The sequence below is a fragment of the Sphaeramia orbicularis genome, chromosome 1, assembly GCF_902148855.1.
Source record: "Sphaeramia orbicularis chromosome 1, fSphaOr1.1, whole genome shotgun sequence".
NCBI lineage: Eukaryota > Metazoa > Chordata > Actinopteri > Kurtiformes > Apogonidae > Sphaeramia > Sphaeramia orbicularis.
The window spans coordinates 52,519,606-52,535,963 of record NC_043957.1 but is presented as its reverse complement, the minus strand read 5'-3'; the positions used below and the strand labels follow the sequence as shown (position 1 = coordinate 52,535,963).

At 36.9% G+C, this 16,358-nt stretch overlaps 1 protein-coding gene across 1 annotated transcript; it reads left to right on the top strand.

Annotated features, from left to right (window-relative positions):
* The first annotated feature begins 2,286 nt into the window (after positions 1 to 2,286).
* LOC115417897 (fibroblast growth factor-binding protein 1-like) lies at positions 2,287 to 5,299 on the top strand. Its single transcript, XM_030132115.1, has 3 exons — positions 2,287 to 2,308; positions 4,169 to 4,326; positions 4,444 to 5,299. The coding sequence occupies exons 1-3, from the start codon at positions 2,287 to 2,289 to the stop codon at positions 5,197 to 5,199; spliced, it is 936 nt and encodes a 311-aa protein (XP_029987975.1). The 3' UTR covers positions 5,200 to 5,299.
* Positions 5,300 to 16,358: the final 11,059 nt, after the last annotated feature.

Here is a 16,358-nt window from a genome sequence, read left to right as displayed (position 1 = left end):
ATATTATTTTAGAACTGAGAGCATATATAAAATACAGCTTCTAGAAGATAAGGATATTTTTCTTTTTTCTTTTAAACCCTGAGCCTAAAATGGTCTGTCCAGAATTATTTTCTATTTTTGACAATGAAATGGTTAGAAAATATGCTGTGAGTGAATCCTTCTGCCCATTTTTCTAGAGCACTTAGAACTTTCAAAATCTTGCTAAACTGATAAAACGGCTTCTTCTCCACACTGTAAAAAATAGGACCAATGGCCCTGTATCTTACCGGCCAAATGAAAAGCTTTGGGAAATGTATCCAGATGCCATTTATTATCACCCAGTTATGTTTATTTATTCTATTACAGAAATAGCCCATGTTTTGGTCATATTCCAATCAGATCTGTAAAAAATTTTAATTCCAACTTGACATCATTGATACTCACTGATTTATTGGATCAATCTACTTCCTATCTCTTATAATGGGAACATTTTTTCAAAGTCACACCAAATCCAGAATCAGATCCGGATGGAAATAATTTCAATACCCTGTGTTGACATCATCATACAGAAGCTGTATACCAAGTTTGAAGTCAATCAGAACTGGAGTTCGGGAGAAAAAGACGATTGAAAATTTTTCCCCATAAGAGCCCATGTTAAATTTTCCGTAAGTTCCCAGATCCAGAAGAAGATCCTGATCAGCATGTGGCCATTATGTTTTGGTCATCTCCCCATCAGGGCTGGACTGTAGAAATTTACACTGGATATCATTTATATTTACTGAGTTATTGCATAGATCCACTTCCTATCTCTTATAATGGGGAAATTTTCAAAGTCGCACCAAATCCAGAATCAGATCCGAATCCAAATAATTTCACTAACTTTCGTTGACATCATCATAAAGAAGCTGTATACCAAGTTTGAAGTCAATTGGAATTGTAGTTTCGGAGAAGAAGACGATTGAAATTTTTGTAACAGACGACGACAGACGCTGCATGACGACAATAGCTTAAAAGCCTAAAAATAGCCTAAAAATGACTGTAGAATTAACACCAAAAAGTTGTAAAATTGCAACATAAAAAACTGTAAGTGACAATATAATGAAAAGTTGTTTATCTGAAAAGGTTTTTGTGTTATACCTTCATACCTGACAGAGCTGGTTACACTATATGCACCTTCTTGTGCCCTTCGCTCTCAAGGATCTGGCCTCCTGACGGTGCCTAAAGTCAGGAAAAAGACTGTCAGTGAGCGAGCCTTTTCCTTCCGTGCGCCAACACTCTGGAACAGTCTTCCTCTGGACATAAGGCAGGCATGCTCTGTGGATGTTTTTAAAGCAAAGCTCAAGACCCACTTGTTCACTTGGTGTTATAAGTCATGATGTGTTTTTACTGTTAATGTTTTTAGCTTTTATGTTTTATTGTTTTATTGTGATTGATTTTATATCTGTACAGCACTTTGACTGAAAGCGCTTTACAAATAAATTATTATTATTATTATTATTATTATTATTATTATTATTATTATTATTATTATTATTAACAATTAAATCAAATATAGCTGTAGTTTTTACAGGAAGAGCATGTGAACAAAACCAGATGTGGATGTAGAAATGATGGATTTCTATTGTTTTTTGAAAATAAAACTGTGAATTGAAAAACAATGTGGTGCCGTTTAAATTGCAAAGACCATAATGTTGAAATAATGGTCTATTTGCTTTTTTTTTTTTTTTTTTTTAAAGTTATATAAAAAAGTCAACATTTGACAATTTAACATTTTAAACTTGTAAATGAATGGGTTGGTAGAGTTGGTAGAGTGGCTCGTCCAGTAACCAAAGGGTTGGTGGTTCAAATCCTGGCTCCGACTGTCCATATGTCAAAGTGTCCATGGAAGACACTGAACCCTAAATTGCTCCCAGTTGGACCTGGTGGATTTGGAAAGTGCTTTGGACACCATGAAGATGTAGAAAATGTGCTAAATAAGTGCAGTCCATTAACCATTTAAATCCAGTGTTAAATCTACATGTTTAAAATGTTAAATCTACATGTTTAAATTGTTACTCCGTACACGTTTACAGTTGGATGTGTTTTTTACAGTGTTGTTCTGGAAACCACAGCTGCCAGTTTTGTTTCCGTAAAAACAACAGGATTTTTTTTACAGTGCAGCTTCTTGTAAAGGTATAAGTGAAATTACCATAATGGCCCAAAAGGTGCAATGTCTCAGGTTTCAGCAGTCATTAGAATGTTTCCAATTGCACAAACAGTGAAAGAGTTACCGCCATCCAAACTGCATATGTGCAGGGTGTGTCGGCGATGACGCATCAGGATTCAAAGAGTTAAACCTGTGGATAAAAAAGTGTGTTGTATCTGAAGGTAATGTTACATACAAAACAATGTATTTTAAGCAAATACACAAATACAAGCTACAATTAGACCACCTATTTATACATATTATTTATTTTATTACAAAATTCAAGTGACAAAATACTCCAAAGTGATTGAATACTCTAAAGTTAATTATATTGGAATAAACAAAACAGATTCTACTTTAGACACACACAGAAGTGGAGCCACATGCCAGAGGACAGATAAGGAGGTGGATGAGGGTGAAGTGGATCAGTGCAGACTGACGGAAACACGAGCTTCCCAGAAATACTCATGCTGTGAGGCGGGATTACTCATGACTGCAGTATATAGTAGTACTTTACAGGAGTATCAGATCATCGGCGTCAGTTTACAGACTCGGATCTGTCTCTGCACTGTAAGCCCGGAATTTGTATTTACTAAAATGGTTTAATTACAATGTACTTAAATGAGTTAAGTTTTATGATGTTACTATAAAATGTTAAGTATATTCTACTAATTTGTAGACATAGTTGAAAGTACGAAAAACTTTAAGTTGAATGGAATTAAATCACTAAGTTTTAGTTATGACCACACCTTTTTAGCTTTGCATTGCATTGTGGGTATTGGTCATGTTGTTGAAAATGTGTTATTTTTCTGTGCAGGGGTTCAGCGGGGTTGTGGTGTTAGTGTTAATTTGGATTTAATGTGTATATGGCAGTGTTTATTGGCCTTTTTGTGTTTGTTTTTGTATTTTTGTAGAGCTGTACCATGAGTCAGAGCCAGAGGAAGAACAATGGCTTTCCTGATCATCTGTAAACGTCATGACATAGTAGATATCCTAATGTTTTGTCAAATAATAAGAACTTCCTGTATTTGTAAATGGTTTTGAACAAATTTCTGCTTAGGCCACAATATATTATGTTGAATAATTTCATAACTGTCTTGGTCAGTAATAGGTTTTAAAGTTTGATTAACTTAAAAAAAGTTATTTACCCAATGATTAATTAACCCTTTCATGCCCAAATTATGAGAACCTTAATCAAAATTTTTTCCTGACTGTTTTTATTCCTCTTTAGGCATGAAAAAAACAATGTGATGGAAAATTTTCTTCTGAAAAATAAATAAATAAAATAGAAATAATTTTTAAAAAATTTTAAAAATAAATTTAAAGAAGTAATAATGACAAAAAAAATCTTATGAACCTATTTTTCATGAAGTTGCAAAAATATCCACTCAGCTGGACACCACGCGTTTAATTTTTGACGCACAGAAACATGTATTTACTGATAAATTGTGTGAAAACTGTGGGGAAGGCTTGTGATTCTGGGGGTTTATCCTCAGGAGAGATCTACATAATGTTACCAATTCATGTCAGAAAAGACATGTAGTGTCTTAAAACTTTAATAAAGATATGTGTAAAGAAAAAAAACAAAAACAAGGAAAAGAACAACAAAATCCATGAACATACAAGAGAACAGCTGTAGAATAGCTGTCCACTGGAGTGACCACTATGCATGAAAGGGTTAATCTGGCTGCAATTGAGGAAATTAGTCAGTGTAACCTAAAATGCTGAGTTGAATGGTTGGATAGTGGGGTTGATTTTACAACAGATTTAAAGTACAAATAACTTGTCTTTTAGTGTTTTCTACTTAATAGTTTAAGTTCAATACTTTTAGCATTAAAGTTCAACCTACTTAAACCAACTGATTAGTCGATCATTACTCAAATCATTTAAGTGTAATCACTTGCCTCAAATTTTTGGAGTGAACTCTACTTATCCGGGTTTACAGTGTGAAGGCGGTTCAGAGTCTTGTCAGTTCAGAATAATCCCATTCCCATTTGCCCACAGAACCCGCTGCCAGCTTTCCTCTGCTTTTCCACTGCAAGGAGGTGCGTGTGTTGGGCGGGAGGAGTGGGCGTGACGCAGCGGTGCACTATGAAAGGCACGTGCGGGGCCGGAGACACCCAGCAGAACAAACAGACGCAGCTGCGCACACTCCAGTACCAGTAAGTGGACATGACTGGAGCTGTTCTGACTAAAACCCTCTGCTCAGTTTAAAAGGGGGCTGAGTGATGAGCATAAGTGATGTCCTCTTTCTAATAAGTGTCTCCTGTGTCCCTCAGGTGCTTCCTCCTCCTCTTGCTGAAGACATGTTGCTGCTGAGGACTTCCACCCTTTGGCTTCTGTTGGCCTTCCTCGCGCAGCTCGTCTGTCTGTCCTCCGGGGCTCGTGATAAAGGACGCGGAGTTTCTCAGAGTGCGGCTGCGCAGAGTGCGGCACCGGCGGCGGGCAGAGCGCAGAGGAGCGGGGCCAAGTCCGGAGGGGCCACCCGGGGCAAGTTCCCCATCAAGGACGGGATGCAGTGCACGTGGACGGCCAAAGACGTCGGGGACAGGGTCAAACTGTCGGTTAAATGCGAGAACCCGCGGGCGCGTGTCGAGGGCGGAGAGACGGACCTGAGCTGTGAGTACTACGCCAAACCCCAGACCTGTCCGGGGTTCCAGTCCGACCCCAAGGCCTTCTGGAAACAGGTGGGCCGCGCGCTCAAGCGACTCCAGCGCAAAGTGTGCCGAGATGAGCGCGCGCTGGTTAAAGCCGGTATGTGTAAGCGCGCGCCTCGGGACGCGCACTTCAAACTGGACATGTTCAGCTCCGTGGTGTCCGCTCAGTCCGGCGAGGATGTCACTGTCCCACCGACACCCAGGACTTCCGCCTCCTCCACTGCCTCCACGGCGACCACCACCACGCAGGCTCCCACGGGGACCACAACCTGCAAGGGGCGCGCGGACCACCGGAAAACGGCAGAGGAGTACTGCAGCAGCTCGTGGGCCAGCCTGTGCTCCTTCTTCTTGTCCATGGTGCAAAGTGAGGACTGTTAGCTTCAGGTCCCTGGACGGAGTGTGGACACAGAAAATAGAAAATACACAGTTTTATGTAAACATATTTTCGTTTTTTTTTTTTTTTTCGTTTTTTTTTTTTTTTTTTTTTGTAGATTTTTAGTGTTTATTCTAAAGAAGAGAACTGAAATATTTTTTAACCCTTTCATGCATGAGTTATGAGAACCTTAGTTGAGGTGTTTTTTGGGGTGTTTTTATTCCTCCTTAGATATGAAAAAAACAATGAGATTGTTTTTTGTTTGTTTTTTAACATAGATTTACAAAAATGTCCACTCAGCTAAACCAAGAATTTTATTCTTGAAGCAAAGAAACATGTATTTAAAACCCAATATCATAAAGTGATATGAAAACAATGAAATGAAACCATGTTTAATGCTGCTAATCTGATGTTTTCTCACATTTTAACATATTCTAATACTAGTTATTTCTCACTTCATGGAGATAATATGCAAAAAGTAACAATTAACAATTGATTTCCATTCAAGAACCAATCAAGAACAGCAAAGTTACAGTAATGGTATGAATTGCAGTTTATAAAATGATGTATAAGTGTCCACTGTGTTGGCTGATATGAAACTAAAACAACTAAACCCATGAATATACAAGAGAACAGCTGTAGAATAACTGTCCACTGTAGTGACCACTATGCATGAAAGGGTTAATGTACTCAGGTGTGCATATTATGAGCTATTTAACAGGTGTTTGCAGTGAATGAGAGACATCTAAACACTATAGTTAATAAACAGTTAATTTAAGAGGTACAGTCCCTCTTAACATAGGTACTGCTTTGGTTGGCCTACTTGTACTTCACTGTTTTGGGCAGTTCCATTTCAGATCAAAAGTTTAATAAATAAACACAACTAAACAGGTACTGATGAGCTACTATAGTCTGTGACCAAACATCAGAAAGAAGGACATGTTACAGTTCTACATACAGAAATACAGGCACACCTTTCAAGTAGTGTACAAAAACAAAAAAAAAGAAGTGTGGAAGTGGGCATTCCTTTTACTTTCAAGGTTTCCTTCTATTTAAGGCTTAGGTGTCGCATCCATTCCAATTTAGGGGGAAAAAAAGTTGACTTTTGTTTGTTAGGCTGTTTGTCAGTACCTGTTCTAGCTTTTCTAAGTTTTGTACGTATTGTAGTAATCATCTAAAATTCTGTGCAATTTCATACTTTTTTATCTGAAAATAATTGGTTAAGTTTTCCACATACATGGATTTGAATAGTTTTAAAAATGTGAAAATGAGTGTACATTTTTTGTCAAATAACACTCCAAACCCCCCTCAAATCACCTGATAAAACCCTGTAAATTCTGCTTCTATTGTTGGTTCTCATGCTTGGTTGGAGTTGTTCAACCACAAAGAACTGAAAATTGTTTTTTTTGTTTTTTTTGTTTGTTTTTTTTTACACGCATTCGAGATTTAATTTCTTCTACCTCTAGTCAAGTTTCTCATCAACCACTAACTCGATATAAATGCCACTGTATTTATGCACCACAAATAAATATTTTCTATTTATATAATGTGTTTTGAGGCTTGAATTTATCATTTATCATGTCATTATTGTCCTGTATCTGGAAAAAAACTAAACAAAAGAGATATTCTAAGCATTTTTACATTTTTAAACCCTTAGTAAAAACCACCTTGAAGAATTAGATGATATTATCCTCAATGTTTGATTTATTGATGTTTTTTGTGGAATAGGCTCAAACATTATAGGTTATGCCAGTTATTTAAAGCAAAAAATGCCTTAAACTGGACTGAAGAATGTGCTAGATGTGTATTTTTGCAGCCTAAACAGAGTACAATCCTTTTCTTTTTTTTTTCTTTCCTAACAGAGTAGAATCCTGTCATCCCAAGTTAGTGTTAGATGGTTTGACATGACAAACAGCTGTACACACTGAATACACTTTCCAGTAGACTGTATTTTAGGCTTCCCGCTCAGCTCACATGCCCTAAGGTTAAAGCTACCACACACATGATGAAAGACTCCCTCCTTTTTATATGCACAAGTGGAGCAATTGTGCATGGCATCCAAATCTATGGCTCATTCCTCCAGTTTCCTGCAGGGCTCTCTAATTACTTTCTCAGTGACAGCGGCTCAGGGTTATATATAGGAAGATTGGACATAACGAAGGCTGCGCTGTGCGATTGTAATCCCTGAACAAGTGCAACCCCAGATGTAGATTTTATGCTTTCCTGTCTGCTTCTGACCCTCGTGACCTCCGACCTGCTGCTCTTTCGTCCGCTTCGACAGACACTTAAAGAACAACTGGAGAATGATTTCCACACTCTCAACGGACGTCCGCTCTCTTTGATGCCATAACAGAGATTTTTGTTGAGATATAGTTTTACTGACCCAAGGACACATTCCAGTGACACCACACAGGAAGGAAGTAGTTAGAGGTTAGAGGTGAGGGGTTAAGGAGGAAATGAGGATACCATCCACCCGCTTCCTCCCCCCTCTTTACTTCGACTCGTGAGCACATGGTGTTTATTTCTTTTGTCTCTTGGCTCCTCCAGGCTTTGATCAAAACATCCACCTGCAGGATAATGGACACACAGATTAGTCAGACAATAAATCACAGTCAGTGTGGGCTTCGAAAACCTGCTACACTTGAGAGTTTTTATGTCTGCTTTCAGATACAGATGTGACGACTCAATTAACCTTCATTCAGTCAGAGTCAGAGTCTGTTTTTGTCATTTAAACGTTGCATCGTAGATGTACTGCAAAACAAAATGACGATGCATTAGTCTAAGTCAGTGGTTCTCAGCCTTTTTCTGTCAGCCCCCCCTTTAGAGGACAAAAAAAATCACATCCCCCAACCCCAATAACATTGTAACAGTGGTGCAATTATAACTTTTATTGAAAGAAACATCGATATCGTAACAATACTTTTTGCTTTTCCTTGAATAATTTGTTGTTCAAATTAAAAAAATAACTTAGATTTATGCTTAAACAATACAAATACGGCCCCCCACCCCACAGTTTGAGAAACGCTGGTCTAAGTGAACACACACATAAAATACTTGTAAAAAGAATAAAATAGTGGATCAACAGATATTAAACATTTTATATCAGTAAGTGAGGATAAAGTGAGAATAAAGCGGGTTCAGATAATGAATGAAAATCAGTAAGTGGTTTTGGTGGACTGTGGAGTTTTGAGTATTTTTGCGTTAAATGCAAATATTTCCCAAAATGCAACATTTCATTAAACACATCAACATTTTACATAAGAGAAAATGTGACAAATATTACATTAAATAAAACATTTTCTGTGCTTTCTAATCCCAAAAATAAATGAATAAGTGAATGTACCTAATCTAATTTTGTGTGTAAGTTGTGACACTGAAGTCAGGTGTGGTTTTTCCTGTTACACCATTGTTTCACACTCTGTGGTCGTGCGGTCATGTGATCAGCGGCCGCAATAAAAAAGATAAAAAACACAGCCGAAATGAAGGATTGCTGACATGTTTGCTCATGATAGTAAAGGGTATATCCGTGTGTGTGTGTGTGTGTGTGTGTGTGTGTGTGTGTGTGTGTGTGTGTGTGTGTGTGTGTGGTGCCCTGCCCCGTCATTACAAGTGTTTTCACTGGAATTTGCTCACGGGGAACTCCATATGTATTAGTGAAGTATACACACTGTGCACTGACTCACACAATATCACAAAACTGTTGTGTAGTTATTTCATAAAACATCACAATCATACGATTTATATCAACCAATACCATGTCTTGATCCTCTGTTTGCGTCACTAGTATTTAAATATTGGAGAATCGTTGCGAAAACTACAGGGATTAAAAGACTGCAGATGAGGTCAGGTTTACAAACGTGATCAGATATGTTTTAAACTGTACAAAAAGTCAACATGTTTTAATATCATCATGTTTTAGTTGCTAATTTCCAGTAATGTACCACACTGTCCAATCTTTTTTTTTTTTTTTTTTTTTTTTTACATGACTTTTAGACTAATTTAGATACAGTAAATATTTTCTGTGTTTCAGTATGAATTCTTTGAATTCTTTGTTAATTTCACAGTTTAAACAGTCATTTAGCTGGAAATGGATTTCAAATGAATACATATACAAAGGTTTGTACATCTTTTGTTTAATTATTCTATTAATCTTTTCATTCATTCATTCATTCATTATCTGAACCCGCTTTATCCTCACTAGGGTCATGGAGGTTGCTTGGAGCCTGTCCCAGCTACACAGGGGCGAAGGCGGGGTACACCCTGGACAAGTCGCCAGTTCATTGCAGGGCTGAACATATAGAGACAAACTATTAATCTTTTTATTTAGTGAAAATGTACCTGGCAAAAGTATTGAAATATTTCAAACACAGGCAAGCAAGTTGGGGAATGTTGTATAGACAGGTCCCAACTGTAATTAGTCAATAAATTGGAGCAGAAACAGCTAAGACATTTTGACTTCTCCTCTTGTTGCCAAAAACAGAACATTCTTTCATAAGACATCACTTGATCTTCCCAGACTTTTCAGATGGCAGTTTTATATAACAAAATGTGTGGAATGGAGCGTGATTTACTCGTTACTGTCATTAAAAGCTGTATAACTTTCGAGACAAATACTGCCATAGTGTAGCTAAGACCCATAATATCTCAGTGAAGTGAACAAATCCCTGAAGGAAAGTCATAATTGTTGAGAATCATCACCTGAGTCATGTTTAGGTATGTGCGTTCTTTGCTTACTCTCATCAAACATAACGGTCTCATGTCTGATCTTGTTTCTTCCACTCACTGAGCGAGGCAGTGCCAGGCTTTTGCAACTAAACAATGGCCTGTGAAAGCACCATCCTTTAACTCCTCTGCTCTAAGTATTAACAAACTTCCTTGCAAAACCCTTTGAGGTTTGGGCTCAAACATGTAAAAGCATGATTTTACAAACAGGAGATCAACTGCTGATAGTGTTTTCTGATTTTCTTTGGTTCAACCTGAGCCTGTTGGTACAAAACCAAAAATGTTTTTTTCTGATGAATGAAGCAGGTGTACATACATTTCTGTTGGTTTTAGTTTAATAGCTTCCTTAGTACCTTTGCTAATGCTGGATTTCTTTATCCAAGCCTTTGTAGTTTAGACGTTCAGTATCCGAGGCAGTAGTGGCGCTGTCACACCTGCAGTATTGAACAATCAGAAACTCTGTAAAGTTCTAAACTAAACTCCAAACTTTATTTGTTATTTTAATATATTATTCCAGTTAGCATCATTAAGTAGATGTTGAATAAGTGTAGTAATAAGTTCCAGCTTAACATTTGCATTGTCTATGTGGATGAATTTAACCCAAAAAGACCCAAACATTCATCACCGACCAAAAGCATCTACTGATCTAAACTGTTAAATACTTGTCGATCCATTAATCCTATCAATACATGTAAATAATTGAATAAATATACAGTTATTCATCTTTTCATCAGATATGACCCATTTGGACGTTCAGAGGCTCCATAATGAACGTGGAAACACCATCATCTTCTACAACATTGGTTCACCAGTAAAACCCATGGACTTGGACCAATGACAGTGGATGAAACTGCCTGGTTTATGTTCAGTTAATTATATATTTCACTGAAAAAGTCATTTTTTCTGGATTTTTTTTTTCTATTTTTTATATAATCCTCAACTTTAATCTCAGATTTTATGAACATCTACATGATTAGAGAATTAAATACAGGAAAATACCAAATTTATACTGATAAAATACAAAACACGGAAGATAATGTTATAATAAATGTACATAGATCACTTAAGAAAGGTTAAATATAGAGAAAATTTCATTTGGGAACTGACACAAAAGTAGCACTGGGTCTTTATGGATTAATAGAATAAACAAATAAAGTGACAGGTATGTAGCCTCGATTATTGCCACAGATCAAAACATCTGTAGCCTAAGGTGATCCTAATGCCTGCATTTAAACTGGGCTTTTAAAACACATAAAACTCAACAGCATAAATAAAGATGTATAAGATAATAAACCAAAAAATGAACTTTTTACTGTGAACTATTGAGAATTGTTTTAGAATTTCTGAAATTTTGTTTTCCCATTTCAAACCTTTCTGGAGAAACTTACATTATTAAACAAACAAAATTAAATGATGAATTAATCATGCTACGTAACATGATCACATTCACTAAAGAACCTCAAAACATCCAAATGAAACATCTGTGATGCTGAAAACCTGAGAATCCACCATCCCAGTCCCACGCACTGATTTGACATAACACGTTTAAACAGAGACAAATGGACAAATTTAAGAAAGATTAGGTAACGTTCAACTTGAAGGCAGCAACATGTCTACAAAAAAATAGGAACTAAAAATAAAGACCCAGAGGAACATGCAATTAATTCTGTTAATTGGCAAAAAGGTCAGTGACATGATCAGGAATAAAAACTGCACATTAGAGAAGTAGGGTTTATCAGATGTAAAGATGGGCAAAGGTTCACCAATCTGCAAAAAAAACCCTGCATCTACAAATAGCAAAACCTTTTCAGAATTGTAAACCTTAACGTCTTACTTCTATGTATAATATCTAATTGTCTAACGAAAATAATATGATCAAAAGACTCTGAGAATCTGGAGAAATCTGTGCAAAAAAGGAACAAAAAGGAGTAAGGCTCCAAAACTTTGCATTTGTTCCACATGATATTTGTTCAAAGTGCTTTTATTACATTCATTCAGAAAAGCATAATACAGTCATTGTTTTTGTTTTTTTTATACCCAAACCCATGAACATTCCCATCCTGTTGCACCATAAAAAAGATGATAATTGACAATAATAATAAATAAATAAATAATAAGGAACACAGATATTAGTCACAGACTCGTATTAATAAGACTCCTCTGGAATAAGTGAAGGATCTAACTCGTTTACATGATTCAGAACAGGTTGCCAGGTACTGAAAAACTTATTGGCACATCTTCTTATAGAATATCTCATTTTTTCCAATGTTAAATGATATAAAAGATCCAAAAACCAAGATTTAAATGTTGGAGGTTGTTTATCATTTCATTTAAGTAGTATTAGTGTACAAGCTAGTAGGGTGGTGAAGGCAATTAGATGTTATGATTTTTGGTTAAAATGGAGAGAATGTGATGTAATGCCAAATATTGCAATTGTTGCCTCAGGTTCAATATGAGACCCTGTTACGGCAGAAAGAAATTTAAATATAGACTGCCAAAAGTTTTTCAGTTTTGTGTTGCATATGATATTTAGGCCCTCAGGTGCTACTGCATTAAAACCAGGTGTGATCCTGTAATCTGATCATTTTCTTCACATTTTACACAACATTTAAGATTTTCTGGAATTGGGGTTTTACATGTGAAATAACGTTTTAGTGTAGGAGTGTAGTTTTGGTTCAAAGGCCACATTTTCTTGGCCAAAATAGCAAAACAATCTACAAATAGCAAAACAATTTCAGAATAATGTTAAATAATATACAGTACAGGCCAAAAGTTTGGACACACCTTCTCATTCTTCGCATTTTTTTTATTTTCATGACTATTTACATTGTAGATTCTCACTGAAGGCATCAAAACTATGAATGAACACATGTGGAATTATGTATTTAACAAAAAAGTGTGAAATAACTGAAAACATCTCTTATATTCTAGTTTCTTCAAAGTAGCCACCCTTAGCTCTGATGACTGCTTTGCACACCCTTGGCATTCTCTTGATGAGCATCAAGAGGTAGTCACCTGAAATGGTTTTCACTTCATAGCTGTGCCTTGTCAGGGTTACTTAGTGGAATTTCTTGCCTTATTGATGGGGTTGGGACCATCAGTTGTGTTGTGCAGAAGTCAGGTTGATGCACAGCTGACAGCCCTATTGGACAACTGTTAGAATGCATATTATGGCGAGAACCAATCAGCTAAGTAAAGACAAACGAGTGGCCATCATTACTTTAAGAAATGAAGGTCAGTCAGTCTAGAAAATTTCAAAAACTTTGAATGTGTCCCCAAGTGCAGTCGCAAAAAACCATCAAGCGCTCCAACGAAACTGGCTCACATGAGGACCGCCCCAGGAAAGGAAGACCAAGAGTCACCTCTGATGCTGAAGATAAGTTCATCTGAGTCACCAGCCTCAGAAATCGCAAATTAACAGCAGCTCAGATTAGAGACCAGATGAATACCACACAGAGCTCTAGCAGCAGACACATCTCTACAACAACTGTTAAGAGGAGACTGCGTGAATCAGGCCTTCATGGTCAAACAGCTGCTAGGAAACCACTGCTCAGGAGAGGCAACAAACACAAGAGATTTATTTGGGCCAAGAAACCCAAGGAATGGACATTAGACCAGTGGAAATCTGTGCTTTGGTCTGATGAGTCCAAATTTGAGATCTTTGGATCCAACCGCCGTGTCTTTGTGCGACGCAGAAAAGGTGAACGGATGGATGCTACATGCCTGGTTCCCACCGTGAAGCATGGAGGGGGAGGTGTGATGGTGTGGGGGTGCTTTGCTGGTGACGCTGTTGGGGATTATTCAAGATTGAAGGCAACCTGAATCAGCATGGCTACCACAGCATCCTGAAGTGACATGCCATTCCATCCGGTCTGCGTTTAGTTGGACCATCATTTATGTTTCAACAGGACAATGACCCCAAACACACCTCCAGGCTGTGTGAGGGATATTTGACCAAGAAGGAGAGTGATGGAGTGCTGCGCCAGATGACCTGGCCTCCACAGTCACCAGACTTGAACCCAATCGAGATGGTTTGGGGTGAGCTGGACCGCAGAGTGAAGGCAAAAGGGCCAACAAGTGCTAAGCATCTCTGGGAACTTCTTCAAGACTGTTAGGAAACCATTTCAGGTGACTACCTCTGGAAGCTCATCAAGAGAATGCCAAGAGTGTGCAAAACAGTCATCAGAGCTAAGGGTGGCTACTTTGAAGAAACTAGAATATAAGAGATGTTTTCAGTTATTTCACACTTTTTTGTTAAGTACATAATTCCACATGTGTTCATTCATAGTTTTGATGCCTTCAGTGAGAATCTACAATGTAAATAGTCATGAAAATAAAGAAAATGCAAAGAATGAGAAGGTGTGTCCAAACTTTTGGCCTGTACTGTACCTTTATGTAAAATTGTGGTGCTTTATCTATGCTTTATCTCTATCTATGTCTTAACCAAAGGCTAAAAAAAGGCTGTTCTTAGAGGGTTATCTTTAGTCACCTACAGCCTAATGTTCAAGTGTGTCTTCTATTCATCTAAAGAGCAGGACAACAACTACAGCATGATGCTCAACACTTCAGCTCCACCCTCCAACTGGCTTCTGATGAACTTCTCTCCAGATATATATTAACACTCTGGTCTCATTTGCTTTATTTAAAATCTTACAATAATTGTACTTTTGGTCTTCTAAAACATTTTTTCTCTGTTAATAAGACTATATGAGTAATAGAAGGCAATAACATCTGCTTGTCATGCTTTTATTGACAGGTGTGTTTGACCACTTATTGGATAAATGTGCTTTCAGACAAACAGCTGTGTTCATGGACTTTATTGTTTCACTGGGAATAAGATTATCTTTCACACCAGGTCACTTGGCTGCACACTTTGTCCAAAAAGAACAATAATAAACATGGTTACTTTTAGCACAAAGAGCCAAGATGATGACATCCAGAACGCAAACTCACGGCCAGTTTGTGTCATCACAGTAGCAACATCCAGCAAAACTCCCAAAAATATTTCACATAAGTACATGCATATCTTACATATTGATACTTTATGATCAGCTTCTTTACAGTCTCCACTACTTCTGGTTGGCCCAAATCATTTCTTGATACCTGATGGAAAGATAAAACATGGGCCAAGAACAAACCTCTGAAATGTTAGTGAAGAACCATCAGAAGTGTTGGATCTGGGATTTTCCTCCCATTTTTCTAATACTAGGACAGACTGTTTGACTTTATTACATTGGGGCCTTGGTGGAGGTACATGCTCTTCTTGTGTTTTTACCAACATGTGTTTGTATTTACATCTGTGACTATTGTCTTGCTTGTTAGGCACTTCTGATTTTGTCCACGAAGGTAAAATCAAAATAACCCCTTTGTGTATTTTCTTTATATACATATTTTTATTGAAAAGTATGGCACAACAAAGACAAACTCAACAATTCAGGCATTTCAAGTCTGACAGAAAAATATAATAGTCACTGTCCAACAAAAGAAAAAAAAAAAACCTGAATTCAGAGCCACACTTAGCCTTTTCCTTTTCTTTTCTTTTTTTTTTTTTTTGAACAAGGTGTACAAGAACCAAACCCACAATGAAAATAAGAATAAGAATAAATTAAAAAAAAAAAAAAAAAAAAAAAAAAAAAAAAAAAGAAGAATTTACCCTGAAAACCAAAAGTAAAATCACATATGTACAAAAAACAAAATTCTGTAGTAAAATGGATATGTGTTCATTTATTTATTCATTTTCTGAACCTGCAGTTGGGATAGGCTCCATGCAAAGAATATATACAGGGTGGGGAAGCAAAATTTACAATATTTTGAGGCAGGGATTGAAAGACAGTGTATGACCAATTAGTTTATTGAAAGTCATGAGAATTTATTTGCCACAAGAAAATTGACATAATAGAAAATGTTTTTATTCTATGTGTCCTCCTTCTTTCTCAATAACTGCCTTCACACGTTTCCTGAAACTTGCGCAAGTGTTCCTCAAATATTCGGGTGACAACTTCTCCCATTTTTCTTTGATAGTATCTTCCAGACTTTCTGGTAATAGTTTTGCTCACAGTCATTCTCTTCTTTCCATTATAAACAGTCTTTATGGACACTCCAACTATTTTTGAAATCTCCTTTGGTGTGACGAGTGCATTCAGCAAATCACACACTCTTTGATGTTTGCTTTCCTGATTACTCATATGGGCAAAAGTTTCTGAAAAGGTATGGATAATAGTGTTAGGTATGATTATGACATCAATATATGTTTGGTTTCAAAACAATTGACATAGTGCCTGCTGAGAAAAAACAACTAAATGTTAATTGTAAATTTTGCTTCCCCACCCTGTACATATATATAAATACCAAAAAACAAAAACCAAACAAAACAAAAAGCTAGACACACCCACATGCACTCACAAAAAAACAAAACAAAAACAATTGTGTATTTTCTGTGATG